Source organism: Aquarana catesbeiana, linkage group LG13 (assembly GCF_042186555.1).
Source record: "Aquarana catesbeiana isolate 2022-GZ linkage group LG13, ASM4218655v1, whole genome shotgun sequence".
Lineage (NCBI taxonomy): Eukaryota > Metazoa > Chordata > Amphibia > Anura > Ranidae > Aquarana > Aquarana catesbeiana.
The window spans coordinates 117,599,859-117,612,321 of NC_133336.1; the positions used below are offsets into that span (position 1 = coordinate 117,599,859).

The window sequence follows — 12,463 nt, forward strand, 5'->3', positions numbered from 1 at the left end:
AAACTAAGGCTGGCTATACATTATACAATTTGTTTGTACAATTTACCAAAACCATATAATATGAGGTCAAACCTAAACACTTTCAATTTGTATAAAATCAGGCAGCACCTGGCACTACAGTACATAGTTGAAGGTAAATCTAATGGAAATTGTATAATATATGGCCAGCTTAAAGTGGAGGGCCACCCTGAAAAAAAAAAATTGCACCAAAAATCCCAAAAAAAAAATTTGAAAAAAAAAAAATTAAACTTACCTGAACCCTTGTTGCTAGGCAGTCTTCCTAATCTGCCTCTTCCTATTCCGCGGCGTGTCCTGTTCCTCGGTGAGCGGCCCCGTTGCCTTCTGGGAACTGTGTGTGTGTGTTCCCATAAAACCACAGGGCCATTCACAGAGCACCGCGCTGCTCGCGCGTGCGCAGTAGGAAACTGGCAGTGAAGCCGCAAGGCTCCACTTCCTGTTTCCCTTACTTAGGATGGCGGTGCCGGGACCCGAGGGACGGGTCGGCTTCGAGTGGCCGACATCGCGGGCACCCAGGACAGGTAAGTCTATTTATTTAAAGTCAGCAGCTACAGTGTTTGTAGCTGCTGACTTTAAAAAAAAAATTTCACTGGCTGGAATCCCGCTTTAACCACTGCAGTCCCGGAAGGTTTACCCCCTTCATGACCAGGTCATTTTTTGCGACATGGCACTCTGCTACTTTAACTGAAAATTGCACTGACATGCGACCCTGTACCCAAATACAATTTATGTCCTTTTTAATCCCCACAGATAGAGCTTTCTTTTGGTGGTATTTGATCACCTCTGTGGTTATTTTTTGCGCTATAAACAAAAAAAAAGACCGACAATTTTGAAAGAAAAACACATTTTTTTATTTTCGGCTATAAAACATGCCCAATTAAAAAAAAATCTAATCTAATTTATTCATCAATTTAGGCCAATATGTATTCCGCTACATATTTTTGGTTAAAAAAATCCCAATAAGAGTATATTGATTGGTTTGCACAAAAGTTATCTACAAACTATGGGATCGATTTATTGAATTCTTATTTATTTTTACTAGTAATGTCGGCAATCAGCGATTTTCAGCGGGACTGCAACATTGCAGCGGACAAATCGGACACTTAAGTGATACTTTTTGGGAACCAGTGACACTAATACAGTGATCAGTGCTAAAAAAAATGCACTCTCACTGTACTAATGACACTAGCGGGGAAGGTGTTAACATCAGGGGCGATCAAAGGGTTAAGTGTGCTCCTAGGGAGTGCTTTCTAACTGTGTGGAGGGTGGTTTAACTGGGTGAAGACATAGATCCCTGTTTCTGCTTAGCAGAAACACAAGATCTCCATCTTCCTCTCTGACAGAACGGTGGTCTGCCTTGTTTACATAGGCAGACCGCTGTTCTGCCTCTCCTGTCAATGATAGGCTGGTCCTGATGGACATTGCATCCGCCAGGCCCGCTGATTGGCTTCCGCTGTGCTCAATCACAGTGGGAGCGGGTCGCCAGCGCAGACCCTGTGCACGAAATCATGTACAGGTATGTGATTTCACGCAGGAGGGCCGCACTGCCACGGTATATCTACATGGGGAGGTCCTTAAGTGGTTAAACTACCTTTAAAATGTGTTTATTCTTGGGTTTAGCTATACCTTAACCACCTGAATACTGGGCACTTTAACCACCTTCCTACCCAGGCCAATTTTCAGCTTTCAGCACTCACACTTTCAATGAGAATTACTCAGTCATGCAACACTGTACCCAAATTAGATTTTTATCATTTTTTTTCACATAAATAGAGCTTTCTTTTGGTAGTATTTTATTCACCACTGGGGTTTTTATTTTTTGCACTACAAATAAAAAAAAAGATCGAAAATCTTGGGGGGGAAAAAAATGTGTTTTTCTTAGTTATAAAATTTTGCAAATAAGTAATTTTTCTTCATAAATTTTGACCAAGATTTATACTGCTACATTTCTTTGTTAACAATAACTCAAAGCTGTGTAAAAGTTATAGCGTCTACAAGCTGTGGTAACATCTGATGTACTTACTGCCTATCTCATTTCTTGAGGCCCTAACATGTCAAGACAGCACAAATACCCCCAAATTTAAGGAAAGTAGGACAGCCCAAGGTGTTTATTAAGAGGCATGACAAGTTTTTTGAAGTTGTAATTTTTTTCCCACAATTCTTTAGAAAATTAAGAAATTACATTTTTTATTTTAATTTTTTTTACAAAAATGTCATATTAAAAGAGAAATATATATATTTTTTTTTCTCCAGATTCATACTTACCTAGGTGGATGCAACATCGGTACCCCCACTGCCTCTACACTGAGAACCAAGCAATTCTCACAGCTCCCTGAGCAGAGAGCTGCTGACTATCAATCAGCAGCTCTCTGCTCTGCCCCCCCACGCTCACAGGAGCGCTAAGCTATGGAGGGGCGGGGAGCGTCCATCTCATGCTCTCAGCGGCTCGCTGAGAGGCTGAGACGGGTATCAGTCCAGGCACCTGGCGGATACAGACTTTATTGTTGTAATGTTGCGGTGCCTGGACTGATTCCTGTGACGTCAGCAGAGAGCGGACTTCAACCCGCTCTGTACTGAAAACGGGTCACAGGAGTGCAAAATTAATTGCACTCCTGTGACTCATAGGAGAAGCCCAGCCAAATGAACTCAGGCTGGACTTCTCCTTTTAACAAGTTATTTCTCACACACAGCATAGGCATACTTGCAACTACACCCCAAAATACATTCTTCTTCTCGTCCTGAGTACGGTGATACCACATGTGTGAGACTTTTTCACAGCCTGGCCACATAGAGAAGCGCAACATCCAAGGAATGCTTCAGCCATTATCTACTTTAAGACCAGACCTTATTCCGACACTTTTTGTTTACAAGTAAAAAATCTGTATTTTTGCTAGAAAATGACTTGGAATCCCCAAACATATATTTTTTAAGTGTAGGCACTAGATAATAAAATGGTGGGTTTTGCTAATTTTTATGTCACATGGTATTTGCACAGCAGTTTTTCGAACGCAATTTTGCACACTAATGCATAAATACATTTTAATGCACACAGAGGCTATATAATAGCAACATTTTTGGTAAAATATAAAATATGGTGTTGCGCTGGGTAAATAGATACCAAACATATCACAATTTAAAATTGCGCATGCTTGTGAAATGGTGCCAAACTTCGGTATTTAAAAATCTTTATAGGTGATGCTGTATAAGCCTTTATTGGTTACCAGTTTAGAGTGACACAGGATGTCTGGTGTTAGAATTATTGCTCTCGCTCTGATTGCGGCGATACCTCACATGTGTGGTGCGATTGCTGTTTACATATGCGTAAGGGACCAATGTGTGCATTCACCTTAGCACGGGGGTGCTTTAAATGTTTTATTTATTTATTGGGACACTGGTATACTAATAGAATTTTATGTGCACTTGTACACTATGACAGATGTTGATCGTCCATTGACGGACACTGACAGATGTTGATGTCACAATGGAACACTTTTGCAGATGTTTTGTGCACTGGTACAGATGTTCATGGGGACACTGTGACAGATGTTCGGGAGGGCCAATCACAACGCCCATCTTGGCTGTGTCCTGTGTTTACAACCATCACAGGATCGCACCAATGCATGGCATCGTGGCCGCGAGCAGGCACCCGTTCTGAGGGACGAACGGGTACGTCCACTCAGAACAGTGAAGCTTCAACCCGGCCATTTATGTACATTGGCCGGGTGGGAAGAGGTTAATCGGTTTGTACTTTTATATTGTGTAACCCTAGGTTGTTAATTGTTTTGGGTTTAAGTTGTGATAACAATATCAATGGTATAACTGATCTAGTACCTTCCACTTTAATCGTATACAGTAGATTAGTTTAGCTGACTGCTATCCTGTCTTTGTCATTAAATGAAGAGGAGATGTGTTCTGTTACCTTCCTCTTGTGAACAGTTACAGAGACATAACTTTCATCTGTTTTAAGAAATAGCTGGAAGAAAGATAAATATGGTGGTATTGGGAAAACATCACATTATTTTTAGTGAATTGTGAATTATGTTTTACCATTCAGGAATATGTATCTGCCAACAGTTTCAACTAGACAGGTCTTGGGCTTTCAGAGCTGGAGATCTCTTACAGTCATAGTGCTATATGCTTGTGCTATGGCTCATGGAAAAGTAATGTGTTAATCATAGTTTGAAATGAATTTCCTTTTCCAGCTGTGTCAAATGCCCTGGTTTTAAAATATTTGAAGCTGTCTAAAAGTAAATAGACCTCTTTAACATATATCTTGTCAGGCTCACAAAGCATCATTTGTTCTTCTATAGTTTGGTCAATAAAACATGTATAATGACTGGCACAACTATTTTATTCTTTTGGACCATTCCATATTTTGTTGTGCTCAAGCCTATAAATTAGAAACATTTATTTGATGTTTTTTAACTGATCTACACAAAATGATCCACAATGTGGAGGTGGAAGAAAATGTTGTTTAAAAATAAAAAACAAGTTGTTTTGATTGCAGATGTTTTCACCCCTTTTGCTGTAAAAAGCCTTAAAGGGTTTTTCGCAAAAAGTAGAAAGAAAATATATAGCATATACAGTACAAATGCTACTTAAGCCATATTGTATTTAAATGTTAAAGGGGTTGTAAAGGTATAAATTTTTTCACCTTAATGCATTCTATGCATTAAGGTGAAAAAACTTTTGAAAATACCGCCGCCCCCAGCCCCCCCGTTTTACTTACCTGACACCTCGAAACTCGGCTGCTCGCTCCCGACCTCCATTCAGCCGATCAGCCTGGTCGCTGATTGGCTATAGTGGATGGATTGAAAGCAGCGCAGCCACTGGCTCGCGCTGCTGTCAATCACAGCCAATGACGCGGCGCGCCGGGGGCGGGGCCGAGTGATACAGCGAGCGGCTATAGCCCCCGGCTGTATCACGGGAGCGCGCCCGCAATAACTAACCACCATGTGAGAGAGCTCGCATTAAGGTGGTTATTATTGCGGGGAGGAGCTGAGACAGCCGCCGAGGGACCCCAGAAGAGCAGGTTCGGGGCCACTTTGTGCAGAACGAGCTGCACAGTGAAGGTAAGTATAACATGTTTGTTATTTAAAAAAAAAAAAAATTTACCTTTACAACCCCTTTAATTAAAAAGTACTTTTCCTTTTAATTCTGCAACCACTGTAATTTTCTGTAAACTTCATTACAATATAGCAAAGTTGGGAGTACAGAATGTCCCCAAAATGTGTGATTTTGGCTCACTGATTTTTTCAGAAGTCTGCACTAAGTAACAATAAGATTTTAGGCATCCTCTGCAAAAAAAATTTATTTTTTGTGGTTGATTCTCCAAAAGGGTTCATTACTTCTAAAGGAATGGCAATACTACAACTTTGCTCATTAGAACCATGCAGGCGCATCAGCTGATTAATATTGACAAAATCTTTCCCATTCAAATTCACTATGCCCACAACATACCGTTTTTGATCCAGCAGAAACAGGTAGGAATCTGCAAAAAAAAGTTAACTAAAATTCATGCAATGTACATTGATGCACTATAAATGAGGAAGGTGAGAGAGAGGGGTGGACAAACCATAATGCAGCTTCCATGTGTGAGACCTGTACATGTTTCCTACTCATGGCAGGGGCAACACTAAGGCCAGAGTTCCCATCCTGGGTGCAATTAAATAACACTTAGATCCCTAGGTGAACATCCTGTTCAGGCTACATAGTCACACAGGCAGGTGCAATAGCTGAGACTCTTCAGCGACTAAAGGTCTGCCAGTTTTCTGTGTTTTGAGTTTAGATATTTAGGTGGACAGAGCCCGCTGTTGAGACACTAATTCCCAATGAGGTTCGCCTCTCCTTAGCTTGACAATGGGTAGAGCCTGATAGGGAAGCTGAAGTTCCTCCTCAGGTTTAATACCCCTGTGATTGGCAGCAAGCAGATTATATAGCTGTTAACAGCTGTGAAATCCACCCACTGCTGTCCTCTGTGCACAAGGAAGCAGGACCTGGCAGGTAGTTAGTCTCTCAGCAATCCCCAGCAGGCATAATCCTCTTTTAAGATTCATCCTTGTATCATTGGCTGCTAGGACTCTGGTGGTTTTTGTCCTAGCAACCAATGAAGCTGTTCAGCTGTTGGCATCCTAGCAACCAATAACAGATGGGGGTGACACATGCAAGCATGTCCTGCTCTTTACTACACAGAGGCCTCACTCTGGCCTGTCTGTATACTGCCTAAATTGGCCTTAACCACCTCAAGACCTGAGGCTTTCATCCACTTCCTGCCCAGGCTATTTTTCATTTTTGAACAGACAAAAACAGTCTGGCGCCAGGAGGGGTGTGAATACAAGTAAAAACATTCAGGAGCAACCACAATTGAAAGCGCTGATCGGGACAGTCTTGAAAGGACAAACTGTCAAATAATAAAAACATTCAATGAGATAAAAACGTGTCGATTTAATAATAACGTGATTGGATGAAAAATTATCTAGACATCTCCTTGCATGGATGGAACTACTGCAAAGTGTGCTCCTCACTGTGACAGTACCTTAAGCCACAGTTGGTGGTGGACTGGCTTGGTGGGGCAGTGCTGCGATGACAAAACTTTCATGTGTTCCTGGATGTCACTAGAAAGAGGGAAGCCAGCATATGCAGAGCTGGATGGACAGTGTGGAGTCTTGATGGGATCCCCAATGGTGTGTGGCGGGATCACTCGGCAACGAGGAAGCTAAGAGGGGACCGAGAGGCCGCCAGAGCAACCACCGACCGGATCAAGTAGACGGGAACACCCAAACGTGACGTCATACGATCGAGGAACGCAGGTCCAAAATGAAGCTTGGAGCACAACAGGTGGAGAGCAAGCTGAGGAGACTTTTTCATTTTTCTTCTTTTTTTTTTTTTTTTTTTTTACTATTTTTCAATTTTAAGCTCTGTCATACTTTGACAATTAGTCATGCAACACTGTACCCAAATGAAATTTATATCATTATTTTGAGACAGAGCTTTCTTTTGGTGATATTTAATCACCACTGTTTTTTTTCTTCTATATAAATGAAAAAATATAGGACATTTTGAAAAACATTCCTTTATGAAAATTTACAAATAACCTTACTTCATAAATGTAGGCCAAAGTGTATAATGCTACATTTTTTTTTTGGTAAAAACCCAAATCAGTATATTTTATTTAGTCGGTGTGAAAGTCAGAGTCTACAAATTATGGTATATACTGTATTTTTAAAAATTGATCAGTCCTGATGTACTGACTGCCTAATTTCTTGAGGCCATAAAATGCCAGGACAGTACAGATACCCCCCTAAATGACCCCCTATCGGAAAGTAGATGGCCCAAGGTATTTAGTAAGAGGCGCAGTGAGTTTTTTAAACTTGTAATTTTTTGGCGCAATTATTTGGAAAATGAAGAAATGAAATAATTTTTTTCACAAAGTTATAATTTAAACAAATTATTTCTCACACACGGCATAGGCATACAGTGGGAAAGTAATTATTTGATCCCGTGCAGATTTTGTAAGTTTGCCCAATTACAAATAAATGAAGGGTCTATAATTTCTATCATAGGTGTATTTTAAATGATAGAGACAGAATATTTACCAAAAGTCCAGAAAAAACACATGATACAAATGTTGCAGTTCAGTTAGTAAAATAAGTATTTGATCCCCTACCAATCAACAATAATTCTGGCTCCCACCGACTGGCTACAGTATGTGCTCATGTGGTACACAGATTAGTTATGTCAATTTCAAGAAGGTGCTCCTAACGACAACTTGTTATGTGTAAAAAATCACCTGTCCACAGAATCTCTTTCTTCCATTCAAACCTCAACTTTATGGGCAAGACCAAAGAGCTGTCAAAGGACGTCAGGGACAAGATTGTAGACCTGCAAAAGGCTGGAATGGGCTACAAGACTGCCAGCAAGAAGCTTGGTGAGAAGGAGACAACTGTTGGAGCAATTATTCGCAAATGGAAGAAGTACAAAATAACCATCAATCGCCCTCGGTTTGGAGCTCCATGCAAGATTTTGCCTCGTAGGGTAAGGAGGATCATGAGAAAAGTAAGGGATCAGCCCAGAACTACAGGGGAGGAGCTTGTGAATGATCTCAAGGCAGTTGGGACCACAGTCACTAAACAAACCATTGGTAACACAGTACACCTCCATGGATTGAAATCCTGCAGTGCCTGCAAGGTCCCCATTCTGAAGATGGCACATGTACAGGCCTGTCTGAAGAGGTGGAAAAACAGAGGTGGAAACAATATGCTTTGGGACTGTTTCTTTGCTAAAGGTACAGGCTGACTTTGATGCATTGAGGGGCCAATGGATGGGGCCATGTATTGTAAAATCTTGGATGAGAACCTTCTTCCCTCAGCCAGAACACTGAAGATGGATCGTGGATGGGTCTTCCAGCATGACAGCATGACAATGACCCAAAACATACCACCAAGGCAATAAAGGAGTGGCTCAAGAAGAAGCACATTAAGGTCATGGAGTGGCCTAGCCAGTCACTAGACCTTAACCACTTACTGCCCACCCACCATCAAATGACGGCTGGGTGGTGCGGCTCTGGTTCTGGGTGGACGTCATTTGATGCGCCATGTTGCTAGGACACGGCGCGACCCCAATCTGTGTAAGGGGCTGCGGCTCTTTAACCATGTGATCGGCTGTGTCCAATCACAGCCGGTCACATGTAAACACGGAGATGCCGGTAATCGGCGCTCCTCGCCTCACACTGACAGAGTGTGAGGAGAGGAGAGCCGCTAAGCAGCATCTCCTCACAGGTGACAGCTAGGTATGTATGCAGGGCAATGATCATCAGTGCCCTGATTACAATTAGTGCCAACCAGTGCCAGAAATGATTGCCCACCACTGCAACCAATCAGTGGCCATTAGTGATGCCAGTAAGTGCTGGCTATCCGTGCTGCCTATCAATGCTCATCACTGCTGTCTATCAATGCCACCCACCCATCAGTGCCGCCTATCTGTGCCCAGTACCGCCTATCAGTGCCCGTAAGTGCGGCATATTTCATGCCTCCTCATCAGTGCCACCTAATCAGTGCCCATAAGTGGCACCTTATCAGTGCCGCCTCATCAGCGCCCATCAGTGAAGGACAAAAATTACTTATTTACAAAATTTACTGACAGAAACTAAGAAAAACTTTTTTTTTTTCAAAATTTTTGGTCTTTTTTTTTTTTTTTTTTTTTTTTTTTTTTCTTTAGTAAAAAAATAAAAAACCCAGGAGTGATTAAATACCACCAAAAGAAAGCTCTATTTGTGTGAAGAAAATGATAACAATTTCACATGGTTACAGTGTAGCATGACCGCGCAATTGTCATTCAAAGTGTGACAGAGCTGAAAGAGCTTAAAATGGCCTGGGCAGGAAGGTGTAAGTGCTGTGTATTGAGGTGGTTAATCCATAGAAAATTTATGGAGGAGCTGAAAGTTTGAGTTGCCAGGCGACAGCTAAGAAACCTTAAGGATTTAGATCTGTAAAGAAGAGTGGACCAAAATCCCTCCTGAGATGTGTGCAAACCTGGTAACTACAAGAAACGTCTTACCTCTGTGCTTGTCTACAAGGGTTTCTCCACCAAATACTAAGTCATGTTTTGCTTGGGGATCAAATACTTATTTTACTCGCTGAACTTCAACTCAATTTATAACATTTGTAGAGTGTTTTTTTTTCCTGGATTTTTGGATGATCTTTGGTTGATAGTCTATCTCTATCATTTAAAATACACCTATGATAAAATTATAGACAAATCCTTCTTTTCTTTGTAAGTGGGCAAACTTACAAAATCTGCAGGGGGTCAAATATTTATTTTCCTCACTGTACTTAATACTATAATTACACCCCGAAACACATTCTGATGTGCCTCCCAAGTATGAGGATACGTGGGATATATGACACTTTTTCACATCCTAGATGCATAGAGGGGCCCAAAATCCAAGGAGCATCTTTGGGCTTTCAAGGAGCATAAATTATGCATCTAATTTCTTGACTACCTACCATTTTTGGAGGCCCTGGAGCACCAGGACAGTGGGAAACATCCATAAAATTACCATATCTAAGAAAGCAAACACCCCAAGGTATTTTCTAAGAGACATGGTAAGTCTTCTGAAGACTTCATTTTTTGCCACAAGTGTTTAGATAATAGGGAATGAAAATAAATAAATCTTTTTTTTGTTTTTTTTTTACACAACGTTGTCAATTACAAATCTAATTTCCTGACTACCTATTACATTTTTTTTGGAGGCCCTCGAGCACCAGGACAGTAGAAACCCCCATAAAATGACCACATTTTGCAATGTGAACATCTCAAGAAATTTGTTAAGAGGCATGGTAATTCTTTTGAAGACATCATTTTTTGCCACAAGTTTTTGGATAATGCATAAAAAAATTAAAATGAACATTTTTTACACAAAGTTATCAGTTTAATGATATTTCTCAAACACATAATAGGCATACCTCGAATTACAACCCAAAACACATTCTACTACTCCCAAGTATGGTGATACCAGATTTGTGAGACTTTTTCACTGTCTGGACTGACTATGTATGGGACATTGTATCTGGTATATCACACAAATCAACCAGTTGTATCAGAACCAATGTACTGTAATGGTTGCCTCTGTACGAGTGGTTATGGAATATAGCTTAGTGTAGCATCACCTGTAGCAGTCCCAGTTCTATAAGCCAAGTAAGCCTAGCCTACTGGTAAGTGTCTAACCCTCAGGAATGCCATGTTCACTGGCCAGGAAGTACAGGAGGCTGAAGAAAGAAAGAAGAAAAGAGTTACTGTGGTTCCAGGAGTGCAGTTGGGACTGGTGTCTCGCACAAACATAGTCTGTTGGATGTCCATGTAGGTCAGTCTAGGTGGCACATGGTCAGCAAACGGGCAAAGGATCGATCCAGGCAGCAGGCAGAAACATTATCAAAAGACAAGCCAAAGTTAGTGCAGGCAGTAGCAACACAGCACTGGTGTGGTGACAATCAGGGACACTGTTACTGGCTGCACTGGTCTGGTGTGCTAGCAATTGGGAACACTTATTCTAGCTACACTGGTCTGGCAACAATGTGGCTGGTGTGGTGATGGGCTGTGACTGGCTGCACTTTTCGGGCTTGTTCACACCTGAACACTGACACATGGCACTGCACTTGCTCTGTTGACAGTATGTAAAAATAAAAATGTAATCATTAATCAAAAATTCATGACACACTGATTGGCCTTGTACTATGTGTTTACTGTGATCAATGTCAGAGATCACAGTAGTAAGCAAATACATCATGAATAAAAGCCATTGTTTACTACTGAACGTATGATTGCTCACAGCTATCACATGGCACCAGGGCCAATCATAGTGGCCCGGTACCCCGATCGATGATCCGCTGTATCAGGTGGACACAACCGTCACAGATCAAGCTGTTGCGCACAAAGTGCACTACCAAGAAGATGTACAGGTACGTCCTCCCAGAACGACGCTACTCCCACCTGGCCATTTATGTACAGTGGCTTGGTGAGATGTGGTTACATTTTTTCCAGTTTACTATATTTGAACTGGCAGTAATTCATTTTGATTTGTTGCAGCCATAGCAACACAAATAAAAACTACCTCAATCTGCCACACCTGCCTGCTGTTAACAAAACTGTCACAGTACTTTTAAGAATTAGGCACATGACTTTCTAATGCCAGAAAGTGTTGCAGATTCTTTAATAAATACCCTGTATATGTTTTGTTACTTATAATACTGATAGACGGTCTTTTAAAGATTGGGTTCATCGTGTTTGTCTGTTGTGTTTTTTTACATGCTAAGTCACTTGTTGACAGATGTATGTGGAACAGCCCTAACCTTCACACTTTCATCTGTTATAGGACTTTCATCTTAACAGAGTAAATCTAGAAGAGACCCCAGCAGCAGAAAGTAGCCCCTCTGGAGCCCGACCAAAGAAGAAGAACAAAAAGTCTTATGATCTAACAGTGTCTGATAAGTTCTGGCAAAAACATAAAGGCAGGTGTGTTGAGAAATACTGAATCTGTATTTTTTCATCCCATCTTTCTCACTTATATAACAAAGGGAAGTTGGGACTTTAAATAAAGCGAGTGAAATGTGGAGGTAGGAGTAAAAAGTTTTTAATTCGTAACATAGTAATGATAGACAAAAAGAATTTCATATATAAACATGTATATCCTTAGCACAAGATGTAAACATAGTAGACAACAATACATATCAATAAAAACGCATGTCATAATAGATGCATGGTAATATAAATACTGGCATATAAAGCGATAATATGGTCTATAGGTGCCAAGAGTGGCATAACCGATGACTGTGTCCATGATCACATGGTAAATAAATATAAATACATAGCTAGGGTAGAAGTGGCATCAGATTTAACTCGTAGCTCAATGCGTTTCGTGAATGCCTTTACTCATCAGGAGCAGATGCGA

The 12,463-nt window shown here is 41.0% G+C and overlaps 1 protein-coding gene across 1 annotated transcript in view; it reads left to right on the forward strand.

Moving 5' to 3' along the window:
- SCFD1 (sec1 family domain containing 1) overlaps positions 1-12,463 on the forward strand; it is a 275,000-nt gene that overhangs the window by 98,546 nt on the left and 163,991 nt on the right. The window contains exon 11 of the mRNA XM_073609415.1: positions 11,888-12,027. Within this exon, the coding sequence (XP_073465516.1) occupies positions 11,888-12,027 (140 nt within the window). The remainder of the gene's footprint in view (positions 1-11,887; positions 12,028-12,463) is intronic.